Source organism: Hippopotamus amphibius, chromosome 2 (assembly GCF_030028045.1).
Source record: "Hippopotamus amphibius kiboko isolate mHipAmp2 chromosome 2, mHipAmp2.hap2, whole genome shotgun sequence".
NCBI lineage: Eukaryota > Metazoa > Chordata > Mammalia > Artiodactyla > Hippopotamidae > Hippopotamus > Hippopotamus amphibius.
Window position 1 is genome coordinate 13,974,289 of NC_080187.1, and position 20,994 is coordinate 13,995,282.

At 55.1% G+C, this 20,994-nt stretch overlaps 1 protein-coding gene across 6 annotated transcripts in view; it reads right to left on the reverse strand.

Annotated features, from left to right (window-relative positions):
- Positions 1–20,994, reverse strand: part of DAB2IP (DAB2 interacting protein) — a 171,129-nt gene that overhangs the window by 87,362 nt on the left and 62,773 nt on the right. For all 6 annotated transcript variants that reach the window (XM_057721017.1, XM_057721016.1, XM_057721012.1 and 3 more), the window contains exon 2: positions 15,314–15,417. In XM_057721017.1, coding sequence (XP_057577000.1) covers positions 15,314–15,417 — 104 coding nt within the window. The remainder of the gene's footprint in view (positions 1–15,313; positions 15,418–20,994) is intronic.

Below are 20,994 nucleotides of genomic sequence, written 5' to 3' on the forward strand. Positions count from 1 at the left end.
GTGAGGATGGCCTCCCTCCCAGCTGAGCCATGTCAATGATCCAAGCCCCTTCAGCTTCCAGCCATGTCAATGACCAAAGTGCAACAAAGTGCCGAGTGGAGGACCGAGGCCCATGGGGGTCTCTGGCTGGCAGGACCCGAGTCGTTGGCTGCTCCCTCATCCATGTTCCTGGCACTCCAACTTGCTGCCCCCACGCTGACCCTGGCCACGGCACTGCTTCTCCAAGAAGTTCTGGGAGACTTTCTCAAAGCCCTTTCAGAATTCCAGACATGTGATTTCTTCATTCATCATTTCAATCAATTCCATGTGATGATGACTGATGATAAATTACCAGTTATCGGCCTTCTGCTCTGCCACGTCGCTCTGCCCGGGGCACTCACAGAACGCGTCCGGAGCCCGAGGAGGGGATGCCTAGGAGGGCCCAATGCCTCTTATAGGGAATCCTCGTGAAGACATGTGCTTCAGAATTCAGGATGTTTGGGGTTTTCAAGTGGGGAAACAGAGGCTCAGAGAATTTAAGCCACTTGATGAGAGCAGCAGAGCTGTTAGGTGGTACAGCTGGGACCGTAACCAGGAGAGTTCTAGCCCCTGAGTGGGCGAGGCAGGGATCCCTTTACACGTGCATGCACGCCACACATGCACACACATGCACGCACGCACACATGTGTCAAAGACCAGAACGGAAGTGACTGCTCAGCCCCTCCTCCCCACGCCCCAGGCTCCATGGTGGGCCTGGGGAAGGGAGGAAAGAAGGGAAGGTGGGCTTCTCCCTAAGTGCAGGGCTGTCACCTGGGCCTCACAGGTGAGGACCTGGAGGGTTAGGGAGGGGAGCCTTGCCCAGACCTGTCCTCACATGTGCATCACTCCCCACCCAGGAGGCAGCATCTGGGCGCCCGTGGGTTTGCATTCCAGCAACACCACTGGGAAACCCGGGAGTCCTGTGTCACCACCGGTCTCGGAGCCACCTTCTCAGCTGAGTGTAAAGCACTCAGCACCATGCATGGCGCATAGTAGGTGCTCTACCAGCCCCCGACTCCATCATCTATTCGGCCCCGCATCCTCAATACCCCCTTCATCACCTTCTCCCTTTTAACAAACCAACCCTGGGTCACTGCAGACAGGTGGGTGGGCCTGACCTGTCTTTGACTCCCACTGAGCCCTCGGCTACGCACCCTGGGCCCCTGAGACGGTGCTCAGGAGGGAGGCAGAGCCCCATGGCCCTCCCTCAGCCGAGGCCCAGCCAGCCCCTCCTTTGTGGCCATGCCTAGGACCTGCACCCAAACAAAGATCCTTCAAAGAAGGAGGCTGTTTTAACAGGCGTGTCTCTCAATTTCTTTCTGAGGCTCTGTGCACATGCCAAAAGCACACCTAAATAAACAGGAAAGGGAGGGGGAGATCCCATCCAGATATCACCGCCTCTCTCAGCCCCAGGAGAGGAGATCTGCCAGGCCCAGAGGCTGGCAGGCAGACCTGACACCTTGGCAGGCTGGTAGGGACACCACCTCACTGCACCCTGGCACAGGCTCCAGGAAGGGGCTGGGGGTGGCGAGGAGTACTGCTTCTAAGATAACAGGGTGAGAGCTGGGAGGGCCCACAGCCGGCAGCCAGGCCAACGCCCACGTGATACAGGTGAGCCACCTGAGGCCCAGCAGGCAGGGGGACTGTCCCAGAGTCACCGAGCAGGGCAGTGGAGAACCGTGGCAGACCCTAGGTCCCCTTTCTCCTCGCCGCAGGCACGCTTCCAGAACCTCCCAGGCTCCCCATGGTTCCTCTTTCCAGGCCTCAGTCTTCCCATCTGTACGCTGAGGGCCGGGCTGGGTGATCACCAAACTCCTTTCCAGAGCTGATATTTGATGATCCTCTAAAGCTAGAACGGCTGCTTTTCACAGCTGGGCTCTCCCACGCTTGGCACTAACAGTACCAGCAAATTCTGTGGCTTTGCCTGAATCCTTCAGATGCACTATTCCTCCTGCCCTCTGTCCCTTTCCTGGGGCTCTGCCCTCAACAAGCTGCCAGACCTCCCTGGCCTCCTCCCCTGGGAACGATGCACCATCAAAGAGGGTCCCGGGTGGGGAATGACTCAGTAACGTGGAATGTCAGACACTGTGACAGGTGAAAGGGGGGAGGAATTTTAAGCCAGGATCAAGATGGTGCCTTCCCAGTGGCCACCTACTCACAGGCCAGCGTATGCCCATGGAACCCTCCCCAAGCCCATGCCGGGGCTTCTTTGAACATAAGACCGCCACACTCCACCTTACCCAGAGAAGCTAGCCAGACTACTCAGATCACAAAAAGAGAGCCAATTCACTGGCCATGAGAACCAGGAAGGGACTGGAGCCTGACACTCAAGGGTCACTCTTGCCTGGATAACTACACCCAAACATGTCCACATGGAGAACTATCCAGGGCCGGAAACACACCCAAGTTCAGACATGCATGGTGCACATGTTGGGGTGCAGGGGAGGGGAACGTGGCCACAAAGAAGTACAAGTATAAACATGACAGGTCTCCCTCGCACCACCAGATACACACGCCTCAACACACAGATACACACAAACGCATTGCACACTGACCAGCACACACACACACACAGCCATGAAACAAACATACAAATACACTGAGACAGGCTCACAAATGACAGAATGACGCTGACACCCAGGCCAAACACACAGGCCCGCACGCACTCACGTTCACAGCCATGGCAGGAAGCGAGAGCGGTCGGGTAGGCTCAGAGAGCTGCAAGCCCTGATCTCGGGCCCGACAGGAGAAAACGGCTCCACGCTGCCGCCACCACGGTCCTGCCTGCTCTGCCGGCACGGCCTCACTTTGTGCCAATCTCTGAGAACGACCCACTTGCTTCTCTCACACCCTGAAAACTGTCTTCACAGCTCTCTGAACGTGTGGTTTCTGGGCACCTGGGGGCCTGGCAGGTTGTTCTGCGGGGCCCCACCCCTACCCGGAGCTGGAGTCCCCTGCCCCAACATCCCTCCTCTGGCCCATCACCACAGCTGAAATGCCACCATTTGACACACCTCTTTAGGCCCTAGGGTTACCTTGATCGCTAGGAATCCCTAGGTATAATGCAAATACCTCTCCCCATCCCCCAAGGAGGCACGGTAGCACAGGTTCTCACCACTTAATGGCTCTGGGCCTTAGGCCAGTGACCTAACTGTCCGAGCCTGTTTCCTCTTCTATAGAGTGGGAATAATAGCAGCCACCTCATAGGTTGTCGTAACGAGTCAGTGAGATCACTCATGGAAAGAACGCAGCCCATTTCCCGGCACACAGTAAAAATACTAGCTTATATCATCATCCATGACACTGTTATCATTTTTATTGCTCAGACTTTGCTCGGCCACCAGGGGCCAGCCCAGCAATTAGCCAGAAGGAGGCAGAAGGCAGCAGCTTGCAGAAGCAATCTCCAGGACCCGAAACTCCCGTGACGGAGAAGAGAACTGGTCAACGGCTGACGCGGTGTGTGTTTCCTGAACCTCTCCATGTGCTGAGCCCCAAGAAGGCCTGGCTTTCTGCCTTCAAGGGTCCCCCGGTGCAGCTGGAGGGGTGGCCGCGGCCGTTCCTAGGCGCCTGCAGGAGCCTCCTCGCTGCTTTGGCTGCCTCCGACCCCGCCACCCTCCCTTGTCCATTCTCTGAGAGCATCCTGAGGCACCCTTCGGAAAGCAGAGGAGACCCTGCCATGGGCCAGCCCCACCCCCTTCCACAGCTCCCCAGGCCTCCTGGGATGAAGGCCTAGCTCCTTGGTGAGACCCAAGGCCCCTGATGATCTCCCCCAGCGCTCTGGCCCCGGTGGCTTCGGTGGCATTTTTGGAACTGCCAGCTTCTCCTGCCACAGGACTGTGACACAGGCTGTTGCCACTGCCTAGAACAGAGCCCCGCTTTGCCCAGCGGGCCCTGCACACCCTTCAGTCTCTCCTCAGTCTCCTCCTGGGCCTCCCCGATGCCCTCAGACTGAGCCAGGTCAGCCTGCGGACCTATCACAGTTATTGTTTTACACACATTTGCTTCATGCCTCCCCCCACCACAGGATGGTGGGGGCCATCATGGCCTGGGTCCCCAGTGCTGGACACCCGGCAGGTATTCCATAAATCCTTCCTGAATGAATGAACAAGTATTTATGATACAAAAGAAAAAGGTGGAAGGCAGAGAACGTGCTCTGGGAGGCTTTTTAAGGGATTCCACTTGGAGTCAATCTGGGTGGACTTACTGGAGGAGGTAGCTTTTGAGGGCATAATAGAAACGTTGAAGGTGAGGCAGCATGTGGGCCTGCTGAGATCATCTGGGGCAGGGCAGCCGTATAGGGGTATTCCAGGCAGAATCACAGCACAGGCAACAGTGTGGAGGTGGGACAGCAGCGAGTCTGGCTGACTTGGAGGGCCCTTGGAGTGATCACAGGCCCCTCTGACCTCCAAGTTACACCCAAGCCTAGGCTCATGACATGGGGCATACAACCCCCTCCCCAGTGCAGAGGACACCCAGGTCAAGGGGGGCCCTTAGAACCTCTGAGAGTCTACGGGAGGGAGGAGGGGGCATGCAGTTGGGAAGCAGGTGGGGGTGTGAAGGTGGGAGGGGGAAACAGGGACATCAGAGAGACCCTCCTGGTACCCGGCAGTGCCCAGGACTGAGCGGCATCAGTGAACAGAAACCAGACACTCATCCCTAAGGTCTCAAGCAGGGATGTGATAACCTAGAGCAGCCAGGGAGTGACTCACTCCCATCAATCCTCCGGCTGCCAACACTTGCCTTAGCCCACCCCAGAGGTCAGGATGGCCACACACACTTCATCAGCAATTTAAGCCCTCAGCCAGTCCTGACCTTGGGGTGGGGAGTCCAGCACGAGGGCTGCATGGCTGCGGGGAAACCGACTCCATCAGGGAGCCACACCCCTGCCGCAAGCTGTCTACTCTCTCCATCTGCCTCCCTCCAGGCCCTGTTACTGAGGCCCCGGCACCAGGCCAGTCTTCCCGGGGTGACTCACTGCTTCTCCCCCATCAGAACATCCCTTTCCTGTGTTCTGTGCACTCTGCATGAGTGAACGCTCTCAACAGAGGCTGCCTGGCAGAAGTGGCAAGAAAACCATGCACAGACTCAAGAAATCTGGGTTCAAAATCGAGCTCTGCTATTAACAATAATGAGAACTATTCCAGTGTATTAATAAGAGCAAGCCAGATATGTTTCTTAAACTCCGTCTAAGCTTCAGGCACTATATTAGAGCTTTACACGACTTATCTTGTTTAATTCTCATAATCTAATGTGCAGATGAGACAATGGAGGCTCAGAGATGTTAAGCTACTTGCACAAGGTCACACAGCCAGGAAGTGGCAGAGCTGCCTTGATGCCCAGAGCATCAAGGCAGGGAAGGGGAGCTATCCTCTTTCTCCCTGGACCAAGAGCCACCAGGGAGCACCAGGAACCCAGGGTGCTCCAGCCCCAGAGACCAGTGAACACTAGCGGGAGGGAGAGGCGAGGGGCGGGCAGCAGCCCCATAAATCCACCTGAGTGAGCAATGCTTTTAAAAGCCCTTTTCACTACAGGATACAAAATGCCTCATTTGGGGAGAGGATTTTATAGGCTATTTCTCCTCCTGGGTTGATTTACCGTCTGCAGGCCAGGCTCACCTAGGCGTCCTGCCCCTGAGAGATCACGGGAACACAGGTGGTGGAGGCAAGGTCAATTTCAAGGCAAGACTGCGGTGGTCTGGGTGACTCGTCCTGACCTCCTCCCACGCCGGTGGCCACGCGGCCTCAGAGACGCAGTGGGCTCTCAGGAGCAAGGAGGTAGAAGCTCACCCCCCTCTCCTCACCACGCCCTCACTTGCTGGATACATTCACCTCCACATCTCTCATGCACCTTCATCCCACAAGCCCCTCTGGTGCCCGCCACAGGTGAGGTCCTGCCCCAATGCCTGGGGCTCAGAGAAATCAGAAACACTCACTGCCCTTGAGAAAGTCACCACGTCTGGTTGGATGGTTAAGTCACAGCATCTAGGTTCTGGAGCCTGGGGAGGGGATGCCTGCAGGAGCCAATGGGGGAGCAGGCGGGGGGGGGGGGGGGCGGTGTACAAGGGAGCTCTCGAGGACAGGAATGGGGAGGAAGTGTGGACGGAAGGACCAGCCTGTACAAAGGCACGGAGGCTGGGACAGGCCTGGGGAGCTGGATCCCACTCCCTGGCAGCCATCGAAGGCACTGGAGCAGGGCAGTAACCATCATGGCTCATTTTAGATGTTCTTTAAGCAATTCCATGAGAAAAGTTACTCATCCCCATGCAGGGCCTTGTGTCGGAAACAGATGTCATTGCTGCCATTCCAAAGAGGGCCTCCTGGCTTTGGAAACAATTCCCACCCGAAGATTCAGATATAATTATGCCTGCCATCCAACCCAAATGCCACTGGATGTGACAAAGGCAATCACTGCATTTGCATTTGGGAGGAGGGCAAAGGCATCTGAGCCCTGCCCCCCACACCCAGTTTCCTGGGTCCCCTGGGAAAGGGGAAGGCCTGCAGGGGCCACACAGGGTGGGGTAGGAAGAAGGGAGAAGTTCCCTCCCACCCAGGGCATCTGCCCTACACAGGCACTTTCTGACCTGTGGGGGCCAGGCCAGCTGAAGGCAGGGACGGGACAAGATGAGACCAAATGCCAGCTCTGTCCCTGACTGGCTGTGTGACCTGAGACAACACAACTCCCCTCTCTAGACCTCAGTGTTCTCTTCTATAAAATGGAGTGAATAACAACACTGGCTAGCAAAGACCAGGCTGTGTGTTGTGGGTCAGGCTCTGCAAGACCTTCACTCTCCAGGCTTGCAAGCTGAGTGAGCTTCAGCAAGTTCTTCACTCTCTGTTTGCCTCGGTTTTGTCACTTTAAAAAAGTGGGGTTTGCGTTATCTGCCTCTTGGTATGGTAAGATACTCAGGGAGGGCTCAGCAGAGGACCTGACCCAGAGGACTGTGTAAAACAGGTTTTACGACTCCCCCACTCCCCGCCTACTTGTGCAGACAGCAAGGAGCTGGCAGAGCTGGGATTCGAACCCAGGTCAGCTGGACTTGTTCAGAGGACAGCCACGATGGAGTGTCTGTTGGTCCAGCCCAGTGACCGTGGTACAGAGACACTGCCAGCCTGCACACTGGCCCCCTCATCCTGTGCCCCACCTCCTGCTGAAAGGCAGCCTCGGCCCCAGACCTTGCCCTTCTCCATGTCCCTGATGAGGGTCCCCTTTCAGAAGCCCCCAGTTCTCTGGTCAACCCAGCCCAATCAGCTCAGCCAACGGTGCCAGGCCCAGCCGCCACAGGAGCTCCTGTTTTGAGCTGTTCTCTACCTGGCAGTGGGCTCTGCGGCCTGTTTAGCTGGAACCCCATGGCTCCAGGGTGGGAGAGGAGGCCCCCAAACCCCTGGGATTCCCATTCTCCTCTGGGAGTTGCTGCCCAGGCAGCCACTTGCTGCCCTCTGCTGCCCCCAACCGGGCAGAAGCCACCCTGCGCAGACACCTCCAGCCTCCATCTGTACTCACCACCTGGGGAACTTGGTCTCTGGTCTCTTGGGGACCCCTTCACCCCCCTCTCGACCTCCTGGTATCAGAGCTGAGGCCTAGAAGCTCTGTCATGGGCCGTGTCGTTTGGGGACAGCAGGTGAGGGGTGCGGCAGGGAGGACCCCAGGCTCTGGGGAAGGGGTGGGGTGGGATAAGCCCCACCCACCAGAAAGCGGGGCAGGGCGTGAAACTGGCTGAATGCCTCCCGGTGCCAGGCACTGGGCCCTCACAGCTGCCCTGTGAGCGAGGGGCACCAGTGCTTGTTTACAAATGGGGAAAGAGAAGCTCAGAGTTGGGGACCCTGCCTAAGTGATCCCACAGAGGGGAGCCGTGGGGCTAAGATTCAAATCCTGCCCCATCCCAGGTAGACCTATGAGAAGAGCCAGTACTACTATATCCCCAGGACCCAGGGAGGTATGAAGAGAGGGAGAAAGACCCCCAAATAGCATCCCACCTGCCAATCACAGAGCCTGCGGTTCCACTGTGAGTGACTCACACTTCCAATTGATAAGGCTCCTTTTGTGCAAGGAACCTGTAACACAGGGACTGGGGCGTCAGCCACTGACACCTTAGTGGGGACCGGTTTATCCAACTCCTTGCCATCCACAGGCTCAAGTGCAGGGCCTTACAGGGATGTCCTAGAAGTACTGCTGGAGGACCACTGGGCAGAAACGGGTGGGTGGGGGTGCAGAGGCTGTCCTCACTCCCCTCTCCATCCTCCCAACCATGCTGCTGGAGCCAAGCTGGCACCTCCCGCCACGAGGCAGGAGATTCCAGGGCTCCTGAAGTGGGTTCTTCCTTGCAGCCCTGCCCTCGGGGACCTCTAAAAGGGCATTCTAAGCTCAGGCACTGAGGGCAGGGAGGGATGCTGACAACCTGCTTGAGAACAGCAGTTTGCTTGCCCACTCCCTGCCCTCCATCCCTCATCCCCTACCCTGGTGCTGACCTCTGTGCACTGAAGGGGCTGCAGACTCTCCCAGCCTGGTCAGGTGTGCTGCTCTGAAGGACACACTGCACTCCACGTCTGCTCTGGCCAGCTCTGGCCCACCCTCACCTCCCTCTCTGGGGACTCCATACACCTGTTCATACAGCCCCCCATGCCATTGGCTCTATGAGATGCGGTGGGTCTCCTGTCTGTCGTTCTCCAGCCACTTCCCTACACTTCAGCCCCTCAAACTGCTATCACTTGCTCACGCTGTCTTCCATCTCCTGCCTTTGCCGTATTGCTGCAGGTAGAAACTACATTTTAATCCTAGTTGTGTCAGTGCCTCCACACAGGCCCTGAAACATAGCTGGTGCTGATTAAAAATTTATTAAAAGAAAGAAAAAAGGAAGGCAGAGAAGGGAGGAAGGAAAGTAAGTTAGTTCACACCCACAATAGGACTCGCAGACCAGAGCTTGACTCCCGCCTCTGCCACTCACCGGCTGGGAGACCCTGAGCCAGTCCCTTCTCCCTGAGCCTTGCTTTCCTGACCTGTAAAATGGAGCTGATGAAAGCGCCCTCGTGTTTATTAATGGGGCAGGCAGGCTCCCAACCCAACCAAGTACCACAGCCTGCCCTCAGTCCCAGGCCTCGGATGCTGGCCTGGCCTCAATTCAGGAGACTCCAAAGAGCCCGTGGCCGCACGCTCCTGCCCTGCAGACCGTCCTGGCCGGCCCTGGCCACCCTGGGTTGTCCGTGACAACGTTGCCATCTCCTACATTCCCGCTGCAGGAAAGGGGGCCTCTCCCCACGGAAGGCGGACACACACTAAATGGATACAGACCAAAATGAGAGTAATTTGCCTTTTGGGTTTAAACCATTTAATAACCATTAGGCTCCATGAAAGGCAGGGGAGGAGGAGGGCTGAGGCTACGGGGCTTGCTCTCCCCACAACCTTCTCATTTGCGGAACAATGGCCAGGCACTGGGTGGGAGATTCCAGCTCACTGGGCTCAACAGAGCAAAGGACATCGGCCTCACAGGCAAATTCCTGGTACTACGAGGAAGTCCGGGTCCAGCACTCCTGCCTGCCAGCTGGCCACGCTGCATGGCTGACATCCCTCAACCAGCCTGTGGGCCACAGACATAGACATGTCCCATGTAAGTGTGCATCTGGGATGTGCAGAAGCTGCCTGGAGTGGTAGAGGGAGGCCCAGCAGGTATTCCAGGCAAACCTACCTTCTCTGGGCCTCAGTTTCCCCATCTGTGCAGAGACAGAGCTGGCTCGTGTGATCTGGGAGCCTGACCAGCTTTTCTGTCCGCCACCCTTATGCCCCAGTGGAAGTGGCCTTAGCTGACAAGGGGCACTAATGGGGGCAGAGAGGCAGGCTAGGAGTGGCAGTGTGCTGATGGGACATCAGGGGTAGTCAGACCCACAAATGTCCATTCCCTTCCGCCCCCTCCTCCCAGGAAGCATGATGGGGGCGGAGATAAGGGCTCAGCTGCAGGGAAAGGAGGGCAGGAGGGAGCAAGGCATAGAGAGCCCAGGACAGGAATGGAGAGACCTGGGCTCAATTCCAGGCCCTGCTCCAGACATGCTGTGTGACCTTAGGAAAGGACTCTCCCCTCTCTGAGCCTCAGTTCCTCCTCTGGAGAAGGAAGGGTTGGATCAGTTAATTTCCAACAGCATTTCCACAGTGGTGTTGAGGGGGTCACCCACAGTCCTGCATGTTTGTGGTCATGTAGCTGTTTCTGTGGATGTGACAGAGATAGAAAGATAGTTGAAATGTGGGGAGCGTTTGGGAAAGCAACAGGAAAAGGAGGAGGGGTGAGCAGCTGGAGAAACCTAAAGCCCACATCCCAGAGATCTCCTGCCCGCTCCACTCTCACTCATCATCCCCTCTGACTACTGCGTTCTATAGGGGAAAGGCCAAAGGCTTCACCCACTCACTTTTCTCTCCAGGCTCCTCTCCATCATGTCTTCCACTCATTCAACATCATCTAACCACATAGGGCCGTTGGCTTGTTCCTATTTAGTTAGGAATACTAACTGGAATACTCTTCTCCCTTTGTTCCTGACAAACTCCTACACATCCCTCAAAGCCCAGCCCCAAAGATCCTCCTCTGGGAATTCTTCCCTACCCTCTCCAGCCAGAGGTAACTGCCCCATGTTCTGGGCTCTCACAGCACCCCAGGCACACCTCCTCACAGCTTCGGGACCACTTAGGGTGCACACAATTGACCATCCAGTAAAAGTGGGTGGTTGAAAGGAACTGAGACCTGCTTCTAGAAACATCTGCAATCAACTGGTACTGAGTTTATCTGCAGCTTCCGCCAGCCCCCTGGGCCTTCCCTCCCTGACACTTCTCCTTCTCCAACTCGCAAAAAATAGCCCTGAGACCTAATTTCAGCTAAACCTTCAAACACAACTCTTCACTTTCAACTTCCCGAGGAAGAATCAATTGGCTGTCAAGTTTCCCAGAGCCTCTGCCACCTCCCACACCCAGGCCCTGCCAGCTTTCCTCAAGGTCGATGGGAGGGGATGGGGGCAGAGGAAGGAGGAAAGAAGAACCTAGCCCACACCAGAGGAGGTTAGGTCTGGGGAGGGCGGAGGGCTGAGGGGATGCATGAGGAGACCGGTAAGAGTCACCATCTTCTTAACGTCCCAAATCAGACCATGAATTCCTCAAACATGAGGTGGCAGGTGAGAAGGGACAGCGTGCTGCTGTTAGGAGTCCCTGGGCTTCAGGAAGGGGGATGGGTCCATGCAGAGCCCCTGAAACCAGCCCAACAGTCTGTGCAGATCCAGGCCCCCAGCTTGCTGTCTGCCTGCCTCCCCCACCTCTGACCCTCTCTCACTTCCAGGATTCCCTGCTGGCTGCAGAGAAGACAGACCTGGCTTCGAATCTCAGCTTCGCCATCTCTTTAAAGCCCAAAAGCTGAAGGCCAGAGATAGGTGGGAGGTCCCTTTGGTCACCTGCTCCCAGTTCCTTCCCCATCCTGCCCTCATCCAGGACCCCCACGGTTCTCAGGGCACACCTAGCATCCTAGCCTGCTAGCATCCTAGCACCGAGTGACCCCGGGGAAGCACTCCCCCACCCTCCAACTCCACCTGTAGGTAGAAGGAAGTTGTGCCAGGTTGGAAAAAGGTTCCATATCTTACCCAGGTCACAGAGCTGGCGTGAGGCTCAGCCCCAGGTCTGCTGACTTTACAGCTCTTTCCCTTAGTTACTGTATCAAAATGTTTAAGCGGCTACTGTATGCTCAAACCTCAAAGTCCACTCCCCCCATTTTACGGAAGGGTAAACTGAAGCTCTCCCAGGGTCACATGGTCTCCAAGAGGTACAGGTAGGACCAGCACTGAGCCTCTGATGCCCTGTGGGGTGACTGCGGTCCCAGGCTGACTCACAGAAGGGTAAGGGCTGCACGTGGGGGTGCAAACAGCCCAGACACAGAAGCGTTCCCAGCTGGGTGGTGACCTGGTCAAGTCTAGCCCCTCCCGGGCCTCAGTGTGCATGAAGAAGGTGGACAGAGTGAGTCCTACAGACCTCGATGGGATTCTCCATTAAACTACATCATCGCCAAGGGGCACCACTGTGAGAGGTGGTGACATCTCAACACCCTGGTTTGAAATGGCAGCGAAGATGACAGTTACTCAAGTACATCCTGTGGCATCTCCCCTGCCTCCTCCAGGCAAATCCATGTTCCCCGGGTTCCCTCGGTGGGGCTGCACAGCACAGCAGTCAGCGAGCATGTGAGCATGTGGCTTGTGGGAGCACACGAGGGTGAGTGCGAGTTTGGGCTGCAGGGGAGAGTGTGTGCTTCTGGTCCTGCCCAGGGTCTGTGTCAAGTCTGTCCCTAAGGCCCAGGACAGGGGCACTTCTGACCTTCCCCCTCCACCCCGACCCTCCCCGGATCTTTACTGCTCTGGAGCCAAAAGAGGAAACGCAATTCAGATGATAAGGGTGGATTTCCTGGGCTAAGCATCTGCCGTGGGTCAGACCTGGACTGGTGTGTACACATAAGGGTCCACCAAGTCCTTCAAGGAAGGTCAGTCTTTCCATACTTTACTGAGAGCACACGTGGGTCAGGCAGGTTGAGTGACTAACGAGGTCACACAGGTCATGGAAGAGCCGGGATTTAAACCCAGATCCCCCGCTCTGAGCTCCCTAGCTCCCCCAGCTCCGAGCACCAGCCCAGGATAGCAACTCGACTCACACCCCTTTCCTTAACGGCTGTACACAGAAAAGGACCAAGGTGCCAAGCAAAAGGACACGAAAAGTAAATGCCCAGCAGTCCTGGTAACCATGCCTGGCTCTGTCACTCAGGAGCTGTGTGACACCAGGCAAACAACGTCACCTCTCTGAGCCTCTGTTCCCTCATCTGTGACATGTGGACACTAATCGTACCTCCCCCAGGGTTGCTGTGGGAAGTGGGTAAAATGAGGGCTGAACATGCTTTCCATCCTGCAGATACTAATCTCGCAGGACTGTGAGTCCAGGGGCCTGGTGGCTCAGAAGGCTGGCTCTGGTTCTGGCTTTGAGCCACAGGTGGTTTCCACACCAGGAATCAAAATGAAGATGACATGACAGGAAAAAAGCCAAGCCTAGCTGGCAATTAAAGAGCTGCAAAGTATAGCAATCTCAAGGTGTGATGATACACCTATCAGAGCAGCAAAAGAAAGGGAAGAGGGTAAAAAGTGATACTGAGGGGGTCCTGGGAGGGTGTGGGGAACGGTCCCCCTCCTCTAGTTTCAGTCCAGTCAGAGGGTGTAGCATGCTTGCACACTAGGGTGAGGGAAACCTGGGTTCAAATCTTGACGCCACCATGATGAGCACTTGGAGTTCAGGTGAGAGACTTCACCTCTCTGAGCTTCAGTTTTCTCATCTGTAAAATGGGGTGGTAAAAGTATCAGCTTCAGGGTTATCTCAAGGATTAAAAGAGGTTGAATAGGTAAAACTGTGAGCATAGTACAGGGGCTACATTATGATTAGTCATCGTTCCCTAAGACATCCTGAAGGCTCAGCCCTGGCAGCCATGGCCCTGGGGGTCCAGGGAGGGCAGGACTTGGCCTCTGCTCCAGCTGATTCAATCAGGGTCTCCCAGGTGCCAGCCTCCTGGACCTCCCCACAGCTGGAAACCATCTCCCAAGGGCCCTGGTCTCACCCAGGGAGGTGACCGGGAATCCTTCCTCAGCACAGGTGTTCTTCTCCTCCTCACTGCCTGGAGGCTGATCTGACCCAGAGCCTGGGGCTCAGAACTACCTCTTACATGAGCTTGTTAAAAATTCAGATGTCCAGGCTCTGCTCCTGGCCCACTGCGCTGAACTCTTGAGGGGGCCCAAGAATCCATTTTGAGAGCATTTTTATGACACACAGACAAGTGGGAGAATCAGTGGCCCTGGGGAAAGCCCCATCCCCTTAGCTGAGGACTTGAGGCTCCACCTGACCCAGACCTGGCCCATCTTCCCAGCCTCACCTCCTACCCTGACCTCCAGACCCCTCAACTCCAGCCCCACCAAGCATTTCACCATTTCACAAACACATCCATTTCTAGTGTGCTTCCACAGCTGCCCCCATGCCTTTGCAACCACTGGAATGCCCTACCTGGAACTCCCTCTTTCTGTCCCTGCCTGCTCAATTTCTAAGGGCCCTTCAAGACCCAGTTCAAAAGTCAGCTCCCGGGGGACACCTTTCCCAGCCCACTCCCAGCTCACCTGGAACCCCCATATCACGCCATACAGCGACAGCCAGGCCTGTACCTTCTGTGTTCCCTCCATCAAAACCCTCTTTCCCCTGATCCCCAGAGGGCGAGCTCCTCATCCCTTGGACTTCAGCTCAACTATCACTTCCCAACCACACCACCTCAAGGAAACCCTCCTTATTTTCCCTATCACAGCAGTCTACTTTTCTCCTTCACAGCACATAGCTCCAACACAAGAATGTCAGTTCGTAAGGTCAAGGGCTTTATCTACCTGGTATTCCCTTGGCCAGTTCCTCCCACTCAGCACCAAGAATGGTACCTGGCACACAGCAGGCGCCCCATAAAAAATGGCTGAACGAATGAATGAATGGATGAACAAATGATCCAATAGCCACCTCCCCTACAGACTGTGAGCTCCCGGGGGAAGAGAACGTGTCTACTTCTCCAGCGGCTGGCAGAACATGGACAGAGGGGCACAGGGTAATGCGCTGAATGGGGCCGTGAAGGGATGTAAAACTGCAGGTGTGTGGAAGGATGGCGGGGACACAGGGGGACACGAAGAGGCTGCTGTCAAGGGTCACTGGATTCTGTTTCCATTAAGTCGTTTAGGTTTGAAATAAAAGAGTATGTGCCTGGTGGGATTACTATAATCAATAGCTGAGATATATACACTGTCCTTTGTTGATTCCAAGACATCAACGGCTGTAAGATACAGCATTATTTTATGTGCCACCAAGAAAGAAAAAACACAGCAATTAAATTACGCCACGCCATGGGCTGAAACATGAGAGATATTAAAATGTGGAAACAAAAAGTGCACGTTCTAAGGAAGCGTGGTGTGCGCGCGCATGCGTGAGGGTGTGTTTATCCGCCCGAACACTAGCCTCTCTCTTCCCAGGCCAGCTCGGCTCTGGGCCCCATGGCCCGCAGGGCTGTCTGTCCTCCGCCTGCCCCCTCCCTCGAAGGATGGGACCCCCATGTGGCCCCCCGGGGCGGGGCTGAGCCACACAGAGGGGAGCAGCTGAGCGATCGGATACCTAGAACAAGGGAGGCTGGGTGCTCTCCCGGTCCGTGAGGCTCCAGGAAGGGGGGCCGCGGGGTCGCAGAGCAGCACCCCAGGCCAGGTGGCGATGGTGACGCAGAGATAGTTACCGTGACCCGGAACGGCGCTGCCGCTGAGGGCTCCATGCTGGGGCTCTTCTCCGAGAGGCTGCCGGGCAGGCTGCGCCGGGAGCCCGGCCTTTCTTGGGGCGACTCTGTCAAGAGAGGGAGAGAGAGGGTGAGCACAGGCAATCTAGGCCACCCGGTCAGCCCCTCCTGTTACTCTCGCCAAGGCCAGGACAATACACCACTGGTTCCCATAAAATGGTCCAACCACTGTGGAAAACAGTTTAGCGGTTCCCCAAAAAGTTAAAGACAGAATGGCCACATGATCCAGCAATTCCACTCCTATACCCCAAAGCACTGAAAACAGGGACACAGGAAAATACTTGTATGCAAATGTCCATGGCAGCATTACTCACACTAGCCAGAAAGGTAAAAGCACCCCAGTGTCCATCAACAGATGAATGGATAAACACAGTGTGGTAGCTCCATACAATGGAAGGGAATTCCATCATGAAAAGAATGAAAGTTTGGGACTTCTCTGGTGGTGCAGTGGTTAAGAATCCCCGTGCCAACGCAGGGGACACGGGTTCGAGCCCTGGTCCGGGAAGACGCCACATGCCATGGAGCAACTAAGCCCGTGTGCCACAACTACAGAGCCTGCGCTCTAGAGCCCACAAGCCACAACTACTGAGCCCACGTGCTGCAACTACTGAAGCCCATGTGCCTAGAGCCCATGCTCCACAACAAGAGAAGCCACCGCAATGAAGAGTAGCCTTTGCTAGCCACAACTAGAGAAAGCCCATGCGCAGCAAGGAAGACCCAACGCAGCCAAAATAAATAAATAAATATATTTTTTAAAAAAAGAATGAAAAGTTCTGATTAATGCTGCCATCTGGATGAAACTTGAAAACATGCTTGTGTCACTACATAAGCCAGACACAAAAGGACAAATTTGTATAATTCCTCTTGTACAAAATATGCAGAATAGGCAAATTCATAGAGACAGAAAATAGATTAGAGGTCACCAGGAACTGAGGACAGGGGGGCTTGGGAAGTTACTGCTTAATGGTACAGGGTTTCTATTTGGAGTGATGGGAAAGATTTAGAAACGGACAGTGGTGATGGTTGCACAACGTTATAAATGTACCTAATACCACCGAGCTGTACACTTTAAAATGATTTAAATGGTAAATGTCATGTATATATTTCATATATATTTACCACAATCTTTTTTTAAAAAGGTCTCCTAAAACCCGCACTTCAAGACGCACATCTTGTGATGTGTGGTAATGAGCTCCCTGTTACTGGAGGTATACAAGCAGTCCCTTCAAACATGAGACTCTATGATTTCTAGCTTCCAGTTACAACAGTCTCTTCCTGAGGCTTTAAACTTGAGAGGGGTGCAAGGGCCAGGCAGGTAACGGCGTCAAGGGTAGCGGCCAGCTGCTCAGCTCCAGCTGGTTAATTCAGCATAGCAATGGGGGGCCCGGTGCAGCCAAAGCTTCCCACGGTTCAGGAGGACCTGGAAATCTGTTTTTTTTTTAATATGAAATATTCTGACTTTTAAATGGTGACAGCTCATTGAAAACTCTTAGCCACAGCCGGAGCATAGCTACTTAAATAGCCAGGTCAGTCCATCTGGCCACTTCCCCACCAGGCTCCCCCACACCAGGCTTGGCACTGGCCACCTCTTTTCCAGTGCTCGGGCTGTGGTCCCCACAAAAGCCCCCCCTCCCATTCCTGCTCCTCCCAGCCTGGCCCATCCAGCACACCCTGGAGGAAACCCATGGGTAACCTCCTCCACCCCCAGCTCTCAGCCCCCTTACGGCTCCTATAGCAACAGCCACGCCAGGGTAGCCTGTCAACGTTCTCACTTTGCACACACACTGTGTGTACGTGTGTGGGCGTGTGTGTGTGTGTGTCCTCTGCTTGACGGTGGAACTCAATGCCCAGGCCTACGCCGGCTGTATCTCCACATCCCCAGCGCCCTGCACGGAGGCTGGTGCGTGGGGGGTGCTTGGGAAAGACCTGTTGACTCAGAAGGAAGAAAAAGGACTGGATGGAGATTTCCCTGGTACCTGCGAACACAACAGGGTGCAGAGTCAGAGGCGCGTGCCCAGAAAACACACACACATGTTCATGTCCATGCAGACACTCCAACGTGTACCGGCCCGGATCCATCCCCGGATACATGTGCACGAGTGGACGTGTGGACGTGTGCACACACACAGGACAGACCATGAGGAACAGGCTTTCCCAGAAGGCAGACTGGGCTATCGGGGGCCGTGCTACACTTTCCGGTCCGTTTTCTCCATGCACACAGGTCCTCAGGAGTGTGGAGGGACAGAACTGAGCCCCTCACCCACTAGGGCAGGCCAGCGCTGAGCCCTGGCCGGTGGGCAAGCAGGCAGAGCCACTTTGAGACCTCGGGGATGGGTTCAGGCCCAGCTGCCCATCAGGCAGGCCTGGGGCCACCTCTTCTAGAAGAGCTTCCTCTTCGGCCCAGTGACCACCAGGTCTTAGGGCCTCTGCTTCCCTCGTGGTGCTTCCTACTTTGACCTTTCCTCACTGCCCTCCCCCACCACGGTCTCTGCTAGTCACACACTAGGGGAGACCCACTTTTTTCGGAGATTTCCCCGAGCAATCTCTTCCTGTGCCCCCTCGTCTGCCTTCATCTCTCCTCCCACCCCCAGCACCTCCTGTCACCTCTACCTGGGGGCCTTCCAGAACTAACCACTGTGCCCACCCAGGTGTGAGGCACTGCCCTCAGCCTCTGACACACACACACACACACCTGGCCATACCTTCCCTGTCCCTTCCTGGGCAGGTGGGCCCTCACACCTCCAGGCAAGAGACACACAGAGGCACCTGGTAGGACACAGGAGCCAAGCGAGGCTGCCTCTCCTCTAAGATCAAGACTGATGTCCCTACAACCTCTGCAGAACACGGCCATTGCCTGCTGGGTCTGAGCCAGGGGGCACTCAGAGGTTGCACGGTCCAACCACCATCTTGTAGATGAGGAAGCTGAGATGAGAGGAAAGGAACTTATCCACTAGCTCCTAACCCAGTAGATAGATAGCAAAGACCCTCATGGGTGCTCCCACAGTAGCCGTAAACTTCAATTCAGATGCCCTGGGGAGCATTTCTAACCACTTCCAGTTTGGCACTGCACAATTCAAACTGATTTTTGCTCAAATAAACTCAAAATTAAAAAAAAAACAAAGCCCAGGCTCTCTCTCATCTGCGTCAGAAGGCAGAAATCCAGCAAGGGAGCTGCAGGGTAGGGTGGGTAGGAGTCCACTCTCCCTCCTGCGCTCCAGAGGAAGAGGAACCTAGGTACCTTTCTAGACAGCTTCCACTTGGCCCCAGTTCCATTCTCCATCCTTCTCCAACCCGCCTCCTGTTCCAGGGAGCCAACCCGTGTAGACCACACCAACCCAGCTTCTGGGCTCTCTGGCTCCATGGGGTTTGGCCAGTGGGGAGCCCCTGGGGGAGATCAGGGGAGGGAGGAGGGCCGCCTGGACTGGTTGCCTCCCTCCACCGAAGCTCCCCACTACCATCAGGATGACCCCATCCCCTGGGCTCTCACCTCCCAGTCACCATGCTCCCCTCCCCTCCTTCTAGCCTCAGGGGACCAGCCCCAGCTGCCACTAGCTCTGGGGTCCTGCACTCCTCTTCGTTGTTCCCCACACCCAACCACCCCTGACATCATCCTGGTGTAAGTGCCATCTGCTTCCCGCGGGACCCCTACGGATCCACCAGGCGGGATCTCGGCTGCCTGAGAACCAGGCCCCACTCACAGAGCTGGCGGGAACCCCTTTCCACACAGATGGGAAGCTGTGACGTGCCCGGGGGTCACGCTGAACCACAGGCGCAGAGTCTGAGTCAGGCCAGGCTCCCTCCTGACCCAGCACCCCAAACAGCTCCCCACAGGAGCCAGCAGCCGACACCAGCTCCAGACACAAAGTTAGTAATAATGACCACATGGATCGCTGGGGTACGGACCAGTGTTTCTCTACCTTTTGTTCATTCCCCCTAAGGAGTCTTTTTAATTTCCTAGTCTCTCCCTCAACAAAATTCTAATACCACAGAAAGACAGTAAGTGTCTTTTCGCACTGTATGTATATTAGGCTTGATACAGAAAAAGAGTGAGATTTTTTCACCTTCCTAGAATCAATTTTTTTGTCCACGGAGGGGCAATACTGCCCCCATGGAGACACAATGAAATATAATCCCCACCTAACAACTTGGACAGCTATGGGGAGCTCCAGTTTCCAGATGAATAAATTGAGGTCCTGAGAGGCAAAAGTGATTTCCTGTAAAGTTCCCCCAGGTAAGAAGCAAGAGCATATGCTGACACTTTCCCCACCAAACCCGTGCTTAGAGGGGCTCAGAGATGGCCAAGGGTGCCTGAAGCCTGGGGTAGGGGGAGGAGGCTGGGACTAGGAGACTGGACTTAACCCGGACTCTGCTGTGTGACTCCAGGCCAGCTCCTTTCCGTCCCTGAGCTCATGAGTTATCATCTATCCAGTGAGTCAGGGAGTAAGAGCAGGGGCTGTCTCTATTCCCCACCACCTTAAAAAAAAAAAAAAAAAGAAAGAAAGGAAAAAAAAAACCCTCTTTATTTTACAAAGGCAAGGAAGGCAGAAAGCTGATCCCCTGAGTTCTAACTCTGCCTCTAAAAACACAGCTGCCTTTGGCCTTTGACTTAGTAGCAAGGCTTTTCTAATTTGAGGAAGCAGACACTGGGAGGCTTGGGCTCACGTCCCTCGCCCCAGCTCCAAGCAGCACAGCTGGTATGAGCAGGACCCCAGAGACGTTGAATGAGTTCGCTAACATCCTGCAGGATGAAGGGGGCATCCCCGGCGACAGACCCCAGGAAGGGCGAACCAGCCGACCTCCCCGTCTCCTCCAGACCTCAGAGCGCTGGTTCAGGCGTCTTGCTCAGCTCAGACTCACTGTGTGACCTCCGTGTGACCTCCCGCACTTCCAGTCTTCAAAATCAGGTCACAAGACCAGCTGATCCTGCATCCCCTTTCCACTAGGAGGTCAAAAGAGTCTGTTTTACCAGGCAGACCAGGCTGCCTTCCTACTCTTGGAAGCCCTAGTCAGAGAAATACATTTTAACCTTCATGTGTTTGCAAAAATAAATAAATAAATAAAATTGGTTTCATTCAAATGCTGCTGGCTTGGTTGCCATGGATACCTCCTAATCATGAAGGATGACTGTTACTTGTTCCCATGGAAACACGAAGGCCTGAGGAACATCCTGTAATTTCAGACAAGACACCAAATTTCAGTTGTCGGGTTGCACTGCCCCGATCTTAATGCTTAAAAACAGGTCGAGGCAACAACCTCTAATACCGGCAGCGGGAGAAAAGAAGTCAGCACTATAGAAAGAAGAGGTGCAAGGCGGGGGTGTATGTGTGTGCTGGACCTCAACAGCGATCAGGAAGATGCAAATTAAAACTACCAGATGTCATTTCACACCTTTCAGAGAGGCAAAAAATGAAAAAGAACAATGACCCCAAATGCTGTCAGGGATGTGGGGAAGTCTTTCATCACTGCTGGTGGGGGGAGAAGAATTTGAGAACAATTAGAAAAGAGCTAGTTGAAACTGACACACACATATACACTCTAAGACCGGAAATTCCCCTCCTACATGTCCGGTCTAGAAAAAATGCTTCAGACTTGCACATGGAGATCTGCACAGAGATGTCTACTGC